At 49.2% G+C, this 20380-nt stretch overlaps 6 protein-coding genes across 6 annotated transcripts; 4 read left to right on the top strand and 2 right to left on the bottom strand.

The window, feature by feature from the left end:
* Nucleotides 1-1300: 1300 nt before the first annotated feature.
* AO090020000695 (uncharacterized protein) lies at nt 1301-2145 on the bottom strand (the record flags this gene model as incomplete). The annotated part of the gene is made up of 2 exons (XM_001824919.3): nt 1301-1354; nt 1414-2145. The coding sequence occupies 2 exons, from the start codon at nt 2143-2145 to the stop codon at nt 1301-1303; spliced, it is 786 nt and encodes a 261-aa protein (XP_001824971.3).
* Nucleotides 2146-5701: 3556 nt separating this feature from the next.
* On the bottom strand, nt 5702-7330 carry AO090020000696 (uncharacterized protein; the record flags this gene model as incomplete). Its single annotated transcript, XM_001824920.3, has 1 exon — nt 5702-7330. The coding sequence occupies one exon, from the start codon at nt 7328-7330 to the stop codon at nt 5702-5704; it is 1629 nt and encodes a 542-aa protein (XP_001824972.1).
* A 6208-nt stretch (nt 7331-13538) lies between these two features.
* On the top strand, nt 13539-14402 carry AO090020000697 (glycoside hydrolase family 75 protein; the record flags this gene model as incomplete). The annotated part of the gene is made up of 3 exons (XM_001824921.1): nt 13539-13634; nt 13704-14087; nt 14145-14402. The coding sequence occupies 3 exons, from the start codon at nt 13539-13541 to the stop codon at nt 14400-14402; spliced, it is 738 nt and encodes a 245-aa protein (XP_001824973.1).
* A 560-nt stretch (nt 14403-14962) lies between these two features.
* Nucleotides 14963-15727, top strand: AO090020000698 (polysaccharide lyase family 7 protein; the record flags this gene model as incomplete). Its single annotated transcript, XM_001824922.1, has 1 exon — nt 14963-15727. The coding sequence occupies one exon, from the start codon at nt 14963-14965 to the stop codon at nt 15725-15727; it is 765 nt and encodes a 254-aa protein (XP_001824974.1).
* Nucleotides 15728-16354: 627 nt separating this feature from the next.
* On the top strand, nt 16355-17386 carry AO090020000699 (DSD1 family PLP-dependent enzyme; the record flags this gene model as incomplete). Its single annotated transcript, XM_001824923.3, has 1 exon — nt 16355-17386. One exon carries the CDS (start codon nt 16355-16357, stop codon nt 17384-17386), a length of 1032 nt encoding a protein of 343 aa, XP_001824975.3.
* An 809-nt stretch (nt 17387-18195) lies between these two features.
* Nucleotides 18196-19722, top strand: AO090020000700 (saccharopine dehydrogenase family protein; the record flags this gene model as incomplete). Its single annotated transcript, XM_023237886.1, has 2 exons — nt 18196-19518; nt 19684-19722. 2 exons carry the CDS (start codon nt 18196-18198, stop codon nt 19720-19722), a joined length of 1362 nt encoding a protein of 453 aa, XP_023092945.1.
* Between the last annotated feature and the right edge of the window lie 658 nt (nt 19723-20380).

Genomic DNA, 20380 nt, shown 5'->3' with positions numbered 1-20380 from the left:
CTGGTGTCGGCTCAGGATATTCATCACTGTCCACTGAACTGGTGGCTGTGGCCGTTACTTCATAGGCCTGTTTCTCGGCGTCGAACCCGGCCGGCCCATTGACCACCGAGTCCAGGACCTCACCTGGTCCCCGAGCGGCAATGGCATCGTCGACGACATTTTGTCCGCCTGCGAGAGCTGGATTTGATGACTGTGGTCAGCTATTGGAAGACTTGAGAGTAGGTCGAAACATACACATGATGGTATAGTCTAGGTCGCTCGGATAATTCTCCTCTGTGGGGACAGAGATAGGCGTTTCGGATACCACAAGATGCGAACTGGTAGGCTACAAGCATCCTTATATTGGGTCCTACAGGCTTAGCTTGTGCGTGCAGTGTGAGACAGCGAGGGCAGGTGGGCGGACGCCCGGCGGCGATAGTGCTAGGCGAAGGAAGATAGATTAGTGTGCATGAGTCCCAGGGGAGATGGAGCAGCCTGGTTGGATGTCCACGATATGGCGCATGCTTAGCTGCCATGTCGTACCAGGTAGCATTGGCTCCTTGGAGGTCTTATCGCCTGGCCCTAGTAATATAGCCCCTAGTGCTGCATCGGAGAAACTTGGCTTTATGAACAAGCAGCACGCTAGATGCTTATCAGTGGCAGTCCGACCCACTCTGGTGACCCCCGTCCTAGTGGTTATTCTCATTCTAGCCCTTCGTCACGTCATTTACTGGCAGCAACCGGCCATTTTATGTTACCTAAAACCACTTCTCATTGGACCTCTGCCGAGTCGGCTTGGGCAGAAGGGTGTTAGCCCCTGTTGCGGACAAATATTAGTACATTACTACTATTCGATGTATTGGGAAACATGGCTTTGGCGAGACACGCAATGACGGATTGTCTATAATACGACTGCCTGTTCGTTGAGATTTTGGGCTCGAACGGTGGAGCCATCATTGAAGTGATACCCATATCGCCATGCAATAGTAATCACCAGGTGCCCGAGTTACGTACTGTACCTGGCCTATGATGCCGTTGAGAAAGTAGCGTGAAATAAGAACTCCTATCCACTCGCAAGAAGCTGGCCCGAACCATCACATATCAGACATAACAAGTGATTCTTGCACTTATAGTACCCCTTGTGTAGAGGCCCTCATAACAGCAGCCAAAAACATGAAGTTAATGCCAAAGAGCTATTTTATGTCGATATGCAGCTCATTTTGCCTGTAGCCATGATCACTAGGGAATGCCTCCTATTCTCATCACCCATCCCTTGATGACCAGAATAAAGGACAATGCAAAGAGCATTCTTTGCTCAGGTTCAAGCAGAACACGTGAATGGCTTGCTAATGGAATTTGACTCGAACTTATGAACCTGCCAAAGTTTACGTTAGCATCCCATAAGCAGGAGAAGTAAAAAAAGAGGGAGCTCACCAGCTCGGCAATGCTGGCGTACGTGCCGCATCCAAAGACGATCATCCCAACAATAAACACCACGAGATTGTACATAGCAGTCTTCAAGTTGTGCTTTTCGTACCATGCACCCTCCCTAAGAAGAACGTACCATATGACTGGTGGGAGATAGAAGGATAAGCCCGAAACGAATAGTGATGAAATGATAGATAGTAGCTCAGAGAAGACAGGGATGGCCTCGGCAATAACCCACGCGAGAATGGTAACGAAAAGCACAAGTCCAAGCCATGTAATCCAGCCTCTTGGGGTATTGATGTACCGGACAACTGAGTTGCGATATACCTTTCCGTGGATATACCGACAGACCACCGTGGTGTTGATCGAGCCCGAGATGAAGATCACTGGAAGCGCGATACCGAAAACGACCCTTGAGATAACAGGACCTGCTGACAGTAGAGCAGGGGACTGCACCTCCTGTCCCACGAATGCGTAGATAAGCGAGCCTGTTAGAGTATAAATAACGATTTGAATGCCTCCGAGCCACCAGAGGGTCTTGATGTAGTCCTCTGGGGTGTGCATTTCTTCCATGAACGATGGTAAGCAGCCACCGAAGGAATAGGCGAATACAATACTGTTGGTGGATACGATAGCCTCTGCGAAAGTGATTCCTTCCTTTGGCCACGGCGACCAAGCAGCAAGACCGACATTAAACCCACCGGAACCGTTCGCATTTTGAACCCCAGTGGCTATCATCGTGACCCCAATCGCTAGAATGATCGAGGCAAAGTCAATGTAGCCTAATATGGCGACATCTGCAAATGCCGGGGGAATCGCAAGTATCAGCAATATTGCAGCAGACGTGATGCTAAAGACGACCGAGCACACGTCACTTTGTGTGATGGTTTTAAAGGCGATGGCACCGGTCAAGCAGTGCGATCCAACAACGAATATCAGCAGGCAAACGAAACTGGCTATAAAGATCTTCGATCCAAGGTTTCCCAGAAGTAGCCGCCCGACATCTGCATAATGAGCGATCTCAGGGTACTTGAGCTTTACCTGTCCAATGTTGTAGCTTGCATACATCGCAACAAAGCCGATACCGATTGTCATGATCACCCCTGCAACCATGCCAAGAGTGGCGAATGCATAAGGTAAGCCCAAGCTCCCAAGAGCAATGCCCTCGACTATGGAAACGACAGTAAGCCGTTTCCAACCGAGGCGATGGAAGTGCGCGTCTCCTTTAATGGCACATTGCCTCTCTTCATCCGAGCGGCCCCCTTCCTCGAGGAAGGCCTTGCTGGCCATCACACCCCTGCTGACCTGAGTGATAATGGCGTCGTCTTTCCGAGTGCTTTGGCCAGTCACAGCTCCAGATGACTTCGTTGTTCTATGGTCCATTCGGCGGGTTATGACAGAGGTGGCTGCGTCTAGCAGAGACAAGTAAGTAGATTTCAACAGAGGTCAGGGCCTTATGAGTCTACGAAAGTGAAAAGAGTTTGCCGGAAACCAGGCTTAAATGTAAAAGCCTAGGAAAGAGTGGAGCCATGCCCCTCTTCACAGGCGGACTTAATTTATGGACATCCTGGTTTAGTGCTTTTCTCGACTGTTATCTCTGTCTGTCTGCTAGCGGAAGCGTCCGTACAGCAAGCGTCCCGTTAGGGCCAACAGAAGGATTCGACATTGGAGATCATGTCATGTTGACGACCGCGAATTGAAATCATTGCACAAATGCTTCTTCCAATGTCACTGCTATTATACGCGACATCGACTTCTACACGAGTGCGGGGTCGGGGCTAAGTTAGTGTGATTAGATTCTTCATCATGCAGTACCTGTTGCACTAACTGATATTGCTCTGGTAAGAAAAACTCCACCATATGCCTAGTTCCGCCCAATGAATTATCTATGAATTCCTCGATTCTCATGCCATGACCGCTAAACGCTATGCGTTAGTTTCTCACTATACCATAACACTGTGAGGTAAGGAGCACAGCAAGCTTTAGTGGGCCACAGTAGGCGTTATCAATGTTCTCCCCGGGTATGTTTCTCATGGCATGATGTTGATAGTAATACGTTACGACCGGGGGCCTCGGTTATAGTAGCATACATAGTGGAGACGCATGGGCCGAATTAGCGAGGGATATCGTAGGGTCAAAAGGCAAGGTCCTGACATGCCCTGGTGGCGTTTTGCGGGTTATTGAGGATAGGCTATACTTCATGAAGGAGCCTTTGCAGAAGTCTAGATTGGCATCCCGTCTTTTCGCACGGCAACAGCGGCATTCTACGGTCTTACAGCACGGGATTAGGTAAAAGCAGCCCAGCCCTCGTATTTCGGCTGTTCTACAATCAAGGCTGGACGATGCACTACTATCCAAAAGGAATGGGATAGCTTGGCAAGGCAGAGATAATCTAATCAAATGATCAGATAAGAGACAGCCCCACTTACTAGTCCCTCACCTGTTAACGGAGTAAATTTGTCCGAGATGTTATTTGGCAGGTTACGTTGGTGGGAGAAAGGATTGTTGGTGAACTCGTTAGGTCCTTGTGGCGAACGTATAAATATCGTCCTCCCAACAGCCGGTAAGCATCTGTTATGCTGCCTGGATCGAGGGAAAAGTGCAGAAAGAACAGCTTGTGCATACGAATAATCTGGAAATCAAATTTGTTCCAGTAACGTAGCTTGTTAGTAAGTAAGCTTGGCGACGCTCTAAAAAGGGGGGAGTGAAAAAAAGTGGATATGTACCTTCTTCCTTTCTTGTGCAGAGACCGAGTACATTATATACTCAAGCTTGACCAGAGCTTCCTGTACTTAGTAAAGGATGACATGATCACTCTCCGAGTTCTGATATTGCGAGGCAGATCTCCGTCCCTAATTCCCCCCGTCCAAAGCAACCGTCCAATATAGGATTAATCGCAGAAATGTACTGTTAACTAGACCTTATTGGGCCTGTTTGTACGAGTATGAGTAGAGAGCCAGAAGGCTGTCTGTGGTAAGAGACTCATGCGGGGGCACATGTAGCTTTAGTACCCTTAGTTTAGCCATCGCCTTCGCTGTCTTGATCATTGCACTGCTAAGTAATGCCTGAGGCAAAATCTGAACATAGCACGTGCCAGCGCCCAGGGTTTGCAGGGTTTGCAGTTTTCGGCTATCGACGGAAATCATTGATGCACGTAGTTCGTAGTAAATTCTCATCGTATTCCACGACTCTCTCTATATATTGAGTATATCAAAGTCCTAAACGGGAAACTGCTTTGGATGATGCCTGAACGTATTCAGCATGATTGTGGAAGAAACCGGTTAGCAATGACAGCCCTCCGCCTATTTAAGCAGCTCAGTCAAGATTGGCATGATTTTATATTTTCTCTGCTTCGGCGTCCGAAGAATGGATTCCTTTACTTCTGGAAGAACAGGAGTGAAGTAGCATACTTCCTGGTTAAACGCGTGCACACCTCTATGGTTTATCTACCTTTAGCCATGGGACACAAATGCACTACGCACCACAGTCAACCTACCGAAGAATCTAAGAAGTTGGTGCCCACATCAACTAAAGGACTAACTAGTACGCCAAACATATTCTCTCCGGTAGCAGTCGGGACATCTTCCGAATAAATGAGTAGTAGCAATGCGTCGAGTCCTCGCTATAACTGAATATAATGTCGAAGGCGGATATATCAACTGATAAATACAAAGTTATTGGGGGTTTCGCTAACCGAACAGCACTCCACAAGGAGAGACTATGGTTGTAAACAGCTGTGGCGCGCAAGCTCGTTATCAGGTCATAGGTTCCTCTAGGCGAAAGACGTCCAGGAGTCAAGCTTATTAGAAAGCCATACAGGACAGACCTTGCAAATGAAATGTCCGGCCAGTAACGCATTGTCCACAAGGTACAAGGGGTTCATTTGGAGCTGCCGGTTGTGCCACGCAAAGATGGGCTCCTGGACTTTCGAAAATATATCCATGGCATGATGACCACCGAAGATCCAGGACCGTTGGTGGTTATTCTACAACAGATGACTACGGAAATGTAAACATCGTAACATCAATCAAATGAACCATTGAGTATCGGTATCACAATTGTGAAAATCTATGGACATTATGAAAACAAACATATAGAGATATATATGAATGGATAATATAAAAATAATAATAACGATGGGGGTATGAGTAAGACAATGGAAACCACTCGCGGATTATCCAGCGGAGTGGCCATGAAGCCACGACATCAGGCGTTCCGTCTCCAGGTTGGAACTCCTCCTAAAGCAAACGGTCCGCCGGTTCACGGCTCTCGTCTGTTGCATAAAACAGCGAATCTAATTAGCAGTCTGTTTTTCCTGGCTCTCGCCACTGCTAAGAGCAAGCTCAGCCTTCTCAGCGCCATAGGCGACGGGCTGCGTCGACACATCCAAGCCCAGCTCGGTCGCCATCTGAGACATCTGTTCGGGGGTGAGCTTGGGCAGGGTGTTGGCGATCTGGTAAGCCCATTTGCCTTCCACGTGGGCCTTCGCAAAGATAATGTCAATCTCCTCCAGCGCACGGCCAGCAGTCTCACAGTAGAAAAACCAGGCGAAAGGAATAGCGGTGAAGTTGACCAGGGCAAAGAAGAGGTAAATACCCCAGGGACTGGCAGAGGAGAAGACAGGAGTGAACATGACGACGGCAAAGTTGCAGATCCAGTTGGTGCAAGTGGAGGCAGAGGCAGCCATAGTACGGGTACGGAGCGGGTTGATCTCGGGAGGGTAGATCCAGGGCAAGGGGAGAGTCGTGAAGGCGAAAAAGACAATAAAGAGGAAGATACCGACGGCAGCACCCTTAGCGTTCTCCGAAGTGTCCTTAATCAGGCAGCCCATAGTAATAATGAAACTGAGACCCTGACCCGCAAAACCAATCAAGAACAGCTTGCGACGACCGACCTTCTCAATCATAAAGAAAGAAGGAATAGTAGCAAGGGCGTAGACGGTAGCAAAGACACCACCCATAATCAACGAGAGACGTTTCTCCAAGTGCAGGTTGTTCTCGAACAACAGGGTAGAGTAGTAGATAGCGGCGTTGCATCCGGTGAATTGTTGGAAGAACTGGCCAGAGCAACCAATCATCATACGCTGGAACTCTTGGGTCTTGCCAAAGGTAAAGAGTGTTTTCCAACTGGCCTTGCTATCCTCGGTAGCAGCAAGGTCAGCCTTCATCAGGTTGAAATCGGCGAGCACCTCCTCCGAATCGGCAGGAAGATCGCTAAGAGCACCAAGCACCTCGCAAGCTTCCTTATCATATCCCCGCATAACAAACCATCGAGGAGACTCGGGCAGCATAAGAGCGCCGGCAGTCACGAAGACGGCAAAGAGAATCTGGAAGGCCACGGGGAACCGCCACTGAACCGAGGAATCCACATATGAGAGACCGAAATCAATCCAGTAGGCGACAAACGTGCCAACGGCGATAATGGCACCTTCGAAACAGACAAGGAAACCACGGTTATGGGCCTTAGAACATTCCGACTGCCAAACTGGAATCGTAGCAGTATCCATACCGTTTCCAAGACCTGAAATCACACGACCAATAACGAATTGGCCCAGACCCCAGTGAGGACCGAAAGAAACGGTGGAGATCAAGGCACCGACAGCCATAATAATACCACCAGCCACTAGCAAAGGTGTACGACCAATCCGCTCACCGAACATCATGGTGAAAATGGCACCGAAGAAACAGCCCAATTCATAGCAAGCTGTGACCGCACCTTGGAGAACCGAGACATGCGACTTGTACGCCTCTGTGGCGTCGCCGGGGATGTATAGCGGTTTGAACTCTTTCGTAAACTCAGTACCGGCGATAATACCGGACATCAGACCCTGATCGTAACCGAAGAGCGAGAAACCGAGGACGGCGGTGATGGTGATGGCTAGACGGAGCTTTCGGCCCCGAAAGCCACAGGTGGTTGTCCACATGTTTAACTGTGTGTCTCGACTGTACCTATCCTATAATCTGTGGATAACAGGCTCGAGGGAGGGGGGAGGAGGAAATCAAGACAAGCACCAGGACGAGGACAAAGTCATTCCTGAGAAGTACATCTGGGGCCCAAATTTGGGATCGCCGGGATTTATCTACTTCTTAGGCATCCGACGTTTGAATTAGCCAAGAGAAAAAAGTCTGCAGATGACGCTGAAGGGTTGGCAGTACGGGCATGTTTCGCGAGCCGCCCAGAGAGCCAAGGACCCAATAAGGCTTCGCCAAAGGCTTAGCGTTACCCTCCAGGCTCAGGGGCCATGCGGAGAGGTCAAGTAGGATTGCCGAATCAGAACAATGCGGAGGGCTCGAAAGATGGGGTTCCCCATGGTGAAATTTTCGCCCGCACCCGGAAATGGCGCCAGCAAAAGAGAAAGTTGGCCGAATCTGACTCCACCACATGTGCTTTCACGTTTCCACATGGGGAGTCGGATCGGACCGGTCGCAGTGAAGCCTACTGGTTCCTCTTATGAGCCCGTCTGCCTCATGCCGCCAGAGTCAGAGTCCGGTTGGTTCAAACCCTATGGACACGGGTGGATCAGTGCCGTAAGCGGCGGAGGATCATCTATACTGTTGCTCCAAAAGGAATCATACCCGACCATCCTTTCCACGGGCAAATTCGGGGGGTTTCGTGGGTCAGGGTATGAATTTTCCTCTTTCTCTCTCCAGTAGGAGTGCGCCTTTTCCGCCTGAAATCCTTGGCTCCTGCAATGAAAAGGCCACCGATGCTTACGGAGTGCGGCCGATACGAGTATTCTTGTCTCCAGTATCCTTTGTGTCTTTCCCTTACTTTTACGTTCCCCTACTCGCTTTTCCCTCCGAACCTACACGGGAAGGCCGTCAGCCGGGTTGCCACACCGAAGGGATGCCGTATATTGGAGCGAAACGGTGTGGAATGTGCCAAACGTCTGGGGGAAATCACTTTTCTCCGCTTCGGAGTTGATTGTCAAAGATGGGGGCAACATCAGCCACCTACATCATCACATGCTATAATTTCTAGTTGTTATATAGGCGAACCCCAGACCCCATGAATCCTATACGGGCTCCGGGGGTGTTGGCTAACTTGGCTGAGCCTTACGAAATTTCGACACCTTCCCTCTTTGTCGTCTTACTGCCTCGGGAGTCGGAAGACCTGCGTTTCCAGCTAAGCCTTCTTGGCCGAGGGACAAGCCTATTTGCCAATAATTGCCAATATTTTGCTCCACCTGACTGCTTTGGGAGTGGATCATCGTAGCAAATTAATGTAACCCTAATGTAAAATTCTGCCCGCGCGGTGTGCCCACCGACCAATGACCGAGCCGTCGTCACGAGCTTTTCTCCATGGACGGCAGAGTTTTTCCTTCGGTTTGCTTTCTTTCGCTTGGTTTTTGCTTGGTTTTTTCTTCGCATTGCTTTTGTTTTTCTTGTTTTTGCTTCTTTTTGGCCTTTTTCTTTTTATTTATTTTTTTTTCCTTGGGTGTCATATTGCCTGCTCTCACGTGTTACGGCCGGCGCTCTGACTAATCGTCATGCCAGAATCCTTTCGGTTGCAAGCGTCTTGCCCTTCATGGTATCCCATTCCGGTCAACTCGTGGCAAATTTCTCGCTGCAAACGGTCGTTCGCCAAAAGTTTTAGGCGCGTGTAGGTCTGTGCCTGATCTGGAGGCCCTGTGCTGCCGAGAGATCGGTTAAATCGACGACGAGGAAGGTAGACCAGAGGGTAATAATACTCCAGGAGATGATCATCTCTTTCCACCTACGTAATATATATATATATCACTACAGGCAAAGTCTGTGCTCAATGGTAGGAGCATGGAGATCGTAGGGAAAAACTTCCAAAATTAATTATACGGTGACAAAGAGATCTATCCAGCCGAGCGATCGTTTGCTGGACCTGATTTGTTTAAAAATAATCCGATCCTCTTTGACGTACGATCATAGGACCATATCTACTATCTCGAGCTCTGTAAACCGCCGATCTGCCCCCATATAGAAGTCCAGGAGACATCCAACGGCTTTTACTCACGTGGTGACTACGTCAACTGTCAAAATCCAGCGGCGCTTCAGGCTTTTTGGTCCCGTAATCGTAGGTTCGGATCAGCACTCTGACACAGTAGGCTCTCGGACTTGCTGCCCAGTGCAAGGCCTGTTCTCTTCTTGGCCCTGCAGATTAAAAGGACCGTCGGGATGATCGCAGAGAAGGCAGATTACGGAAAAGTATCCCCATTCGGCGGCGTAAGACCATGGGGGCCGGGTATTATCCCCATCACGTTAATTCGGATCGGCGCCTTGCTCGAGGTATCCAATATCGCCTGGGTTGCCCCCCAAGGTGACAAACGCCCGGGACTGGTTCATACAATGTGGACCAGCCCCGTTTTCCAGTAAATGCCTGACGCACAGCTTCCCGATCATATCGAGCTGGCCACGTGAGTGGGGTTCGAACTTTGAACGATATGATGTTGGCTTCCCTTGACGCCCTGCAGCCTGCAGGTCATGTTTGAGTTCTCATAGGTAGACCACCGTCGGATATCCTGACGTGGTTCGCCCGCGAAATCGGAGATTTGTCCCCAGTTTTAATCTCTACGGAGTATGGTCGGCATCGACTTTTGGCCGAAGGGGACGTGCGAACTTGGGATAAGTCCATCCGCGTCATGTCGCAGTAGTAACCGAGTCAGTCCAACATGATCGCGTTTGGATGGTCATGCTAAAGGGGAAGGTACCCCTGGGTCTCATTCCTCAATCTCCATAAACGCTTTCCGTGAGTGACAATGGAACCGGCTTCTATTCGACGTGCCCAGTCGATGAGACCCATTAATATCGGTTGGTCCCAAATGGCTCCACGGATGCAACGAACCATACGGTGCTTTGCTGCGGTGGAAAATGCCTTAGCCCGGTCGTTCAGAAAGCGGAAATCAGCTGGAGACAGTATCGACCCGCATAGTTTGAGAGTGGGTCGTCTTTCTAACTTATTGGGACGTCTCCGACGTGACTGGTCCTCACATTCGGCGTGAACTTCTAAGGCGCCATATACCAATATCGGAAAATAAGATCGGATAACAATCCTCTTGAACGGTAGAATGCACCAACCACGGCTACGGTCACGGTTCGGAATCAGATTTCTATGACCAACGCAGTGTACGGAAAGATTTTTTTTGTCAAGGTTTTCAAATCCCTCTTGAGTGCAAGAGTATTCTGCCACTCAAGGGTGTAAGGGGAATTGGTTGTAGAGAATCCACGCCAAAGTTTACATCGCTAGCGCCTTGTAGCCGTTAGCTCAGCCTTCAGGTTTGCTTGATATATCCGCATATATCTGAACTTACGCGTGGAATGCGTGTTAAAGCGTTACGCTTCATGGACCGGCTAAAAGTAGGCATGAGTCTGTGCATAGTGGACACTGAAGATGAGATGCGAAGAAGAAAATACTTGATGACTATGTTAAGCGAAGCCGACCGGTATCGAAGGCTGCTGCTTCAGCATATAACACACGGAATAAGGAACCCGATCGGTATTACTGGTTGCACAGTAAGTCCTCGGGCAGTTGCCAGTACGGAGTACATTGTCGTGAGGTTAAGGGTTGAGTTGTAATTCCTTGACCCTCTTCGACGACTTAAGGGCAATCATACGATAAAAATAGGAAAGTGGACACCTAAGGCAGAGAGGTACGGATGTAGGTTATTCCGGAGAGAGCAAGAGGACGCGTCACACAGATGTCGCGACGATGTGTTCCTATGCCACGCATTCTACGCTCCGTGAGAGCTGGGGTCAAGTTCATGATATTGGTAATCTTCATACCATTCCACAAGCTGGTAGCCTAGTGGACTGAATGGCCAACGAGACACCTTCAGAGGATAGCCAGCTGAAGCCGCTCATGCGCTGATTGTAGAAAAACCACCAAAACTCCTTCCAACTGGTAGAAATATATATGGTTTGATCAACTGATGCTACGGCTCCTCCACTGTAACTTAACCCCGGTCAAGGAATACCTCAGCACCCGCTGTTCTCCTCAATGTCTTCACACCTCGTACATCCAAATCAAAAGCCAGATTTGCAGTTGGTGAGAAAAATTGGACGATAAGCTTGGGGGCGTACTGGATCATATATACTTACAAACCGGAGTTGTATCACACTGATGGTTTCTCGGGCAAATCTTTCCAGTGGGCATCCGATTATAACCACCTGATTGGCCCTTATAATCTAATTAAGATGCTTTTAAGTGTCTAGGTTAGTATATCGGGATAATCCCTGATCGGCTTAGGGAGGCGCATACCCAGTCTATTGGATCTACATATGTCTGTTTTGGAGGTTCTAAGTCCTGTCTGTCCCGGAGATCGTCCAGGTGGTCGGCCCACTCTTTAGCTCTCTTTCATGTCTCCTTCACGTCAAGTCAGTTCATCCAACTACGTCCGAATTGAGTGACATCCGCCGGTTGAACCAGCTGGCCATGGCGGAACGCAACTATCACCAGCATACGTCTTTGTTGAGTATCATTGAGGCCACTGGGGTCGACAATCACCAGCTATTGAATACATGTCTGACGGTGCAACCAGCCATGATGGCCATGACAAGGAACCAAAAGAGTTCGACTCCAACTTCTCAAGTCGCACGAACCTACAGAGATAGGACTCCCAGATCAAGTCAATGAGTTATGCGCAGTATGGCTGACGAATTGCAAGATGTAGTCGCAATCGTGGTTCTTTCTCCTTCGGATTATGAGCTCCGCGTCCGCTACTGGGATGACTTCTTCCCTGAGCGCGCAGCCCTCGATTTGCTTGAACAGTTCTGTGATTTTACAAGTAAGCTTGCGACGGCTGTGGGTTCTACGGAGCTAAGGGTCAGGGAGAAGCTTCTTGCATAGTTAAACACCACCCATCAGGCGTCGCTTCCGTTTTATCAAACTCATACAATAAGTATACTCACTACGGTGTTTATAGAAAAATATGGCGAATGAGAGGATTTTCTTTCACTTGATCGGGAGGTCAATCCGGCCGTGAAACTCTGAAGAGTACTACTACCAGTACTTTAATGTTGTTGATTCAAAAAGCTAGGCCAGTTTTACCACCTCAAGGCTCAATACTGGGAGGCCAACTTTCAACGGTCAACTACTTCGCTCCGTAGCCAGGCTTTAACCACTGAAACCATCCCACTGCTGCTCCACTCGACCCCGGATTTACTTATAGACTTCATCGGCAGAGCCGATGTCATCGGTAAGCTGCCGAGGACCGTTTAATTGGAGCATACCCTTATTAAGTCGGGAGCTATCCGAGCCATCGGTAGGCCCCGAAAGCCTCCTCAATGGCCCCAGTTTTGGTTTGTCAGGCACAATCTATTCTTTAAAAGAAGGATTCAGAATCCTAGAAAAGGATTTTATACCTCGGAAACCGTATTATATACAAGGCGACTGATTGCTACCCAGAATTTTGGGTATTGCCTCAGTCATAGGGTAGATAAAACCTGGTTGACAATGAATATTTATCAAGCAAACATATATAGCAGAGCTCTAAACTCAACCCAAGCTCTATACTTGTAAGGTTAGGGTAGAATAGTAGTACAGGCATAAGAGTGATCAGATGATGCATACTAGTGATCATCTGTCGGGTGTTCAGCCCGTATCTCACTTTCCTTCCTCTGAAACATAGCCTCGCAGAGGTCTAGGGTCATAGTACTCTCGATCCTACACCAATTCTGTGGGATTCACTGTGGGCTAAACCAAAAGCAATTAGCTGCTGGACAGACACTCCGGATTATCCAGTCCTTAAAGCTCTTCAGGACGAATTTGGACGAACACTGTCGATCATGCAGCCCCCTATGCACTCATTGGTGTATTCTAAACCGCTTGGACAACAGTGGATATATTAAAGCCCGGATACGACGTTGGGAAAACGTGTGATTATCCAGGGGTAGTCTCACCATGAACCATAAAAGTGGATATTTTCACGGAAAAGCCAATGATATGGCTTCAGGGATGCTTACTGCAGAGTAGTAACGGGGCGTCTATAGGATTTGGGGCCGTTATTTGTGTCAATTGTAAAAATAGTTAGTCATGCTGAAATCAAGATAGCAATGCCCAGGTATAAAAGGGTCAACTACTTCGAACATAAATCAAGATATCAGAGGATTTCCGTCTTCAATAACAAACAGTCAATAATTGATAATTTATCAACTTCATCAAAGATGCACTTCGCGGGAATCGTCGCTATTGCGCTGGCAACTGGTGCTACTGCGTATGATCTACCAGAGAATCTGAAGCAGATCTACGAGAAGCATAAGGTACGTTGTCTAATTCCATTCATTTGTACTCTTACAATGTTCTTCCGATAACACAATTGTCCTATTCAGAGCGGAAAGTGCTCCAAAGAACTGCAGGGTGGCTACGACAATGGTCATTCCCATGATGGGAAGTCCTTCTCCTACTGTGGCGATATCCCCAACGCGATCTATCTTCATTCGTCGAAGAATGGAGGCCAATATGCGGATATGGACATTGACTGTGATGGAGCGAATAGACACGCTGGCAAGTGCTCCAATGATCACTCCGGTCAGGGTGAAACCCGCTGGAAGGATGAGGTTCAGAAGCTTGGGATTGATGACTTGGATGCAAACATCCACCCATATGTGGTCTTTGGAAATGAGAACGATGATGGCGATGACCCAGAATTTGATCCACGCAAACATGGAATGGAGCCATTGAGTGTAATGGCTGTTGTCTGCAACAAAAAGCTGGTACGTGCCGCTTCATGCATATTACACACACATATGGGTCTAATTTTTAACTCACAGTTCTATGGTATTTGGGGCGATACCAATGGCCATACTGCAACCGGAGAAGCTTCTCTTTCGATGGCAGAACTCTGCTTCCCTGAGGAGGACCCCTCTGGGGACAGTGGCCATGAGCCGAATGATGTTCTCTACATTGGTTTCACTGGTAAAGAGGCGGTTCCTGGAAAGAGCGCTGACTGGAAGGCAGACAGTACTGAGTCCTTCGAGGAGAGTATCAAGGAGCTGGGGGATAAATTGGTTGCTGGTCTGAAGGCTTAAAGTATTGATGTATATGTATTCTTCTGGGCGTCAGCTATAGCTGCGTATCTGTAGTCAGTAGCAGCGTAGATAGTATCTGACAGTCACTACAAGTGCATTGATGGGATCTGCTACATCTGAGGATTTATCGAATCATACAAAAGGAGAGAGGAATAGTAAGATTGAAGCTTAATAGGACTTATTTCTGCCCCTATTAGATATAACCTAACGAGGAATGACCCTGGATATGGAAGATGAGTATAATCGGTAAAGAATAAGATCCAAATAGAAAAGATTCCCTTTAAAGGATCGGCACTCGGATGTTGAAAACGCCCCGATGGGTCGAAATGGAGAACAATGCGAAGGCCTAGCAGGATCTGACGATCTTACACCCTAGTCTTGAAGGTTCCGAATGTGACCTCGCAATACTACGGCGGCATAGAAAATGGCCCCCAAAATGAGTACTAGGAGTCAGGACGCGGTCTCGACTCTGTCCCACAACCGTGCATATATATTCGTATATTCGAGCTGGAGCGTGCCTGTATTGTATTTCTCCATCGCTGAGAGCTAGATACCGCAAGATGATACTCAAGTCGGCTCTTACAGCTGTCGTCCTTTGTCTCGCCGTTGAAGGAGCTGCCGCCCTCGATCCAAAATGTGCACCAGGAGGCAATTTTGACCTGTCGTACTGGAATCTCCAGCTCCCCACTGGCAAAACTGGCCATCCCGCGACCAAAACGCCATCTCAACTGAAAGGCTGCGATGGGTACCAGGAGTCTGGAGTTTTCTACACCGACAGCAAGGATGGAGCCCTAGTGATGAAAGTCCCCGGTTCTCCTTCCTCTACCGCCTGCGTGACGACCCCCAATAGCAAACACTGTCGCACTGAACTCCGTGAGCTCAGCTTTGATAGCGGTGATAAGGCTAGCTGGAGTCCATCCGCGCCGAAGAACCGACTGAAGGCCACCGTCACTGTACCAACACCGGATGATGGGTCCCACGGCACTGTCATCGGTCAGATCCACATCGATGACACCATCTCGACTAAGCCCGTCTGCGAGCTCTATTACAGCAAATCGGGTGATCTAGTTATGGGAGTTGAAAAGACGCGCGATGGGGGCAACAGTATCTTCACGAAGGTGGGAAATGTCTCTGTTGGGGAGAGATTTTCGTATGAGATTCGATATGAGTCGGACGAGTTGAGCGTCAGCATCAACGGAGCGGCACCGCAGAAACTGGATACATACTCTTTGGATTCGCCCAGGTCGTACTTCAAGGCTGGTAACTATAACCAGGGAGATTCGGCTTCAGAAGTGCACTTTTATGAACTAAATGTTGAGCATTAAGGGAGGGCGCACATTTATTCTCACAATCAGTCACTGATGTGTTATTTTCAGTTCCATGATTGTATTTTACCTTCTGTTTAGCTTATTATGTACTAGTAGTATGTGTCCTGAAATTATATCCACTACTAAATAGAGAGCAAGAATGAGGGTTTTTGTCCCTTTGGTGGTGCGTGGGTCTAAGTAGGTTAGTGCGTGGTGGGAGGACTGGCCAACGATTACCGAAAGCAGCATCAATTGTGGCTGTTTCCGGCAAACCCCCCTTTGCCGTCTTATACAAACCCCTGACTCCATGCTCTTCAGCAGGTTCCCTCGATCAAGTTGAAGCCAGTCAGAAGCAAACGCACGCCTGCCCGATGACCCACACAGCCTTAGTTAGCCTTGGCAGAAGCGCTCTGGTGGGACTGAAGGCGGGGTAGATTGTCAGGGTCATTGATAAGTATTTACTGGCCATGTTACCCTGCCTCTCCAGGTTTACGACCTACGTTTGTGGTTCAATTTCCCTTTCGACCTTTCTTCTCAATTCATACGAATCCCGTATAACTCTGGAACCGGATCATGTACTCCCCAAGCATCGGCGACAGGCTCGACAGCCTAGATACCCCATCCATGATCGTGGATCTTGATCTCATGGAAGCCAATATTAAGAAGCTCTTTGACAGTCTCCTCCCCACTGGGCTTAATATTCGCCCTCATCTAAAGACAACAAAGAGCGCGATTCTCGCACAGAAGCTTGCCGCGGCAGGAGCCAAAGGCTGCTGTGTGGCTAAAGTGTCTGAAGCCGAGGCTATCACCGCCGCGGGGTTCGACGACATCCTTATCACCTGCGAGATCATTGGCGAGCCCAAAGTGAAACGACTGGTGGAACTATTCAAGAAGCACAAAAAGATCAGGATTGTGGTAGACAGCGAGGTTGGCGCAACGGCAATTAGCAATGCACTGGCGCAGGCTGGTGTTGCAGAACCCATCTCCGTTCTAATAGATCTAGATGTTGGTCTGCATCGCACAGGTGTTGCCAATGCACAGGCGGCGCTAGCTCTAGCAAGGCATATCAAGAATCTTCGCCAGTTGCGCTTGATTGGTGTCCAGGGATATGAGGGCCATTTGCAGCATCTCCACAGCTGGGAGGACCGTAAGAAACAATGTCTCGAGTCAATGAAAATCCTCACAGATACAGCTACTCTGCTGCGCAACGAGGGCTTCAACATTGAAGTGGTCACTACAGGGGGAACGGGAACCGCTGAGTTTTGCGCTACCGTGCCTGGTGTGACTGAACTGCAGCCCGGATCCTTCATTTTCATGGATACCGACTACCGTAACGCGGTGGGGACATTCTTTTCAAATAGTCTGACTTTACTATCCACGGTCATCAGCAAGCAAGGAGACCGGAAAGTAACGATCGACACTGGGCTGAAGTCCTTGACGACAGACAGTGGTCTGGCAGAGTGCAAAGACCCGAGATACACGCACGAGAACCTGGGCGATGAACACGGCTCACTGAGTTGGGAGGAAGGAACTCCAGATCTGGCTGTGGGTGATAGGGTTGAAATGATTCCGAGCCATATTGATCCCACTATCAACCTGCATGATTTTTACTATGGCTATCGGAACGGGGTTGTCGAGGAAATCTGGCGTGTGGACTCGAGAGGAAAGGTCCAATAGAATTGGCAGTCAACCAGTTCTTGGAGATACAATTCCATATTAGCTTTACATGGTTATTGCAAACAACGAGAACTACATTTCTGAGCAACGCACGCAAGCCTCTTTGGAGTTTAGGCCGTCCAATTGCTTCGAGCTTCCACACAGAGAATTCTGGCACGAGCATAATGTAGGCCGTTGCTATAGACAGAGCACAATATACACACTAGAACATTGGTATTACAGCACAAGACTATAAGAGCACCGTAGTGGGTATTCCGTGCTCATATCACGGAATCCTCATTCTATAAGTCTTTTCTCAAGGTGGACGGTATCAGGACAAGACAAGCCGAAGCTACGAGGCTTTATAGGTATGTTGCAAGAGCAGCGTACAGGAATGTCTACAGGAATTAGTGATGCTTCAAGAGGCTCTCCATTCCGTCCTACACACGTCTGATGTATTGAAAACCCCATCTCTAACCAAATATGTGAGGCTCGGTGCCGCCGGACCCGCGGAACAGACATACGACCCTGTGGAGAACTCCGAGCGGGGTGAGTGTGGATTTGCAGGCCCAATAAAGTTCACACACACTGGGGAATCCGATATGGCCAGTGTGTAATGCAGTATCTGACATCAGGGTTGTCTCTCTGGCCAGTTCAATTCAGGTGCATCACGGTTGTGAGCCGCGGATTATGGAAACCAAGTCAAGAACATAAAAGCCAGTGTTGAGCGCACATTGGTTTCTTGGATCTCTACAATACTTTGAACAGCAGTATTACTTCTCAGTCTATCATATATTTCCATCTTCTGCCAACAACAACGACTCTTCAACATGACTCGCTCCATCAGCAGCACTGACCGGGTTGTCTTTATTGGGGCCGCTGGGGAGATGTGTCGTGTGGCCATCGAACGGTTTGCTACCGCAAGCAATGCCTCACTCGTTCTAGCGGACATCAACACGGACGCCCTGGAATCGCTCCTCGCGAAGCTGCCAGCCGGCCGTGCGACAACAAAAAAGCTGGATCTTTTTGATGAAGCTAGTTTGCACGAGACGGTTACCGGCGCTGCCCTCGTTGTCCTTGGCGCCGGACCGTATGCGCGAACCTCAGGGCCTGTCCTGGCCGCCTGTCTGAAGGCGAAGGTACCTTACCTTGACTTTGACGACGATGTGGAGAGTACTACGGCAGCTCTCTCCCTACATGAAAAAGCTCAGGAGGCTGGTGTGCCATGCTATATTGGCTGCGGAGCCTCACCGGGTATGAGCAATATGCTGGCCGTTGATGCCGTCAGCGATCTTGACACGGTTGATACCATCGACCTCTGTTGGCTTGTCGGTGACGAGCGTCCCGGCATTGGCAAGGCGGTTCTGGAACATCTTATGCATATCGCTGCTGGGCCTTGTTTGACATGGGCGAATGGAAAATCATCGCTCAATGAATCATGGGTCGAGACAGGGTATGCGCCTATGGTAGGGCAATCTGGTGAAACACTTTTACACGAGACAGCGCATCCGGAGCCAGTAACCCTACCACGGCTATTCCCAACCGCCGCTCGTATTCGATGCCTGGGCGGGCTGGATCCTGCGCCTTTTAACGGAATTGCCCGTGGACTTGGCACTGCCGTCCGTCGGCAAGCATTGTCTATGGACGAGGCCGTTGGCTTCTTGCTCAACCTGGTCAATAACCCCCCATCGTACAATGGCTGGACCGATGCGTTGGGCGGCTTGACCGGACATTTCCGTGGCGGCGATATTACTATCAAGGAGCTGTGGCAGTTGGTTGCGCAAGGGGCTCATGCTCTAGGCCCTTGGCGCTACGCACTGATGGGCATGATTGACCAGATCCGAAGCGGCGAATGCACAACTGGAGAGATCCTGTCTTTCATCGCCTCTTCTGCACGTGGCCAACCAGCACCATATCGTGGCAGTCTCCTAGTGCGAGCGATTGGCTCCCGCCATGGCCACCCTGCCGTTGTTATCAAACGAACAACGAAATGTGGCGAAGGCTCCTATCTTATGAAGAACATGGCATCAATCACGGGAACGGCATGCGCCGCGTTCATGGTGATGGCGCTGGAGCCAGGGCAGAAGCGGACTGGTGTCTTCGCTCCCGAGGGTTGGGCGAAGCCGCAGGATTTCTATCGAGCTCTGGAGCAAGTAGGTACTCCACGTGAAGAGATTGTGGAATGCCTCACTTCATGATTGGGGTGGCAACCAAGAGAGATCAATCGAACGACTTTGATGTCGGTGACGGCGGCTTGGTAGAAGGTGTCCCTATCTTCTATCTCTTTCTACCTTGCGCGGTATTATTGACTTCTGTAGCCAGAGCTCGAATGTATCGCGTTGCTGCATGTTAGCTGAAACCTCAATGGCACTGTATGCTTCCTTTTCGTTGTAGTGTTGTTGGTAGATATGGTTCTGTTGTTCTATGAGTGCCGACTTTCGTCTTCCTCAAGCAGTAGATGTCTTTGCCTTGTAGCTTCATCAGAACTAGCCCGAGAATTCATAAGGACTATATGCTCTAGTACGATCAACGAACGATCTGTTTTAGGCGACCTCATTATGGTAGAGCTACAAAATAAGTGCAACGGTCACTTCCACGAATCGGGTTCCGCGGCGCCCGAGTTGCCAGGAGACCTACTGGTAGACCCTTGCGTCGATCATGGTTGTAACGTGTAAGGGATTTCCAGTTCGGCCTCCGCGGAATTCGAGCGGAGGATAAGCCTGCCGATCATTAGAGACTAAACTTCCACGATTCCGATGCAATACGGAAGAGACGCAATATGGCCGTATAGGTGATCCTAGGTAAAGTAGAGTGCAGACACCATATTACAACCTCCTGAAAAGAGCATGGCTGTACGCGTCACCAAATATGGGCAAGACAAACGACCACCCTGTGATGTTCTCCTACATTATAGTTTCAGGAGCACTGAAGCAAGAAAGGGTGACGGAGCTCGCAAGCCTGATAATGTTAGAGTATCTGAGCTCGATATGAAGCTCGCCAGGGTGGGACGGCAAC

This window comes from Aspergillus oryzae, chromosome 6 (assembly GCF_000184455.2).
Source record: "Aspergillus oryzae RIB40 DNA, chromosome 6".
Lineage (NCBI taxonomy): Eukaryota > Fungi > Ascomycota > Eurotiomycetes > Eurotiales > Aspergillaceae > Aspergillus > Aspergillus oryzae.
This window is presented reverse-complemented; position numbering and strand designations above follow the sequence as displayed.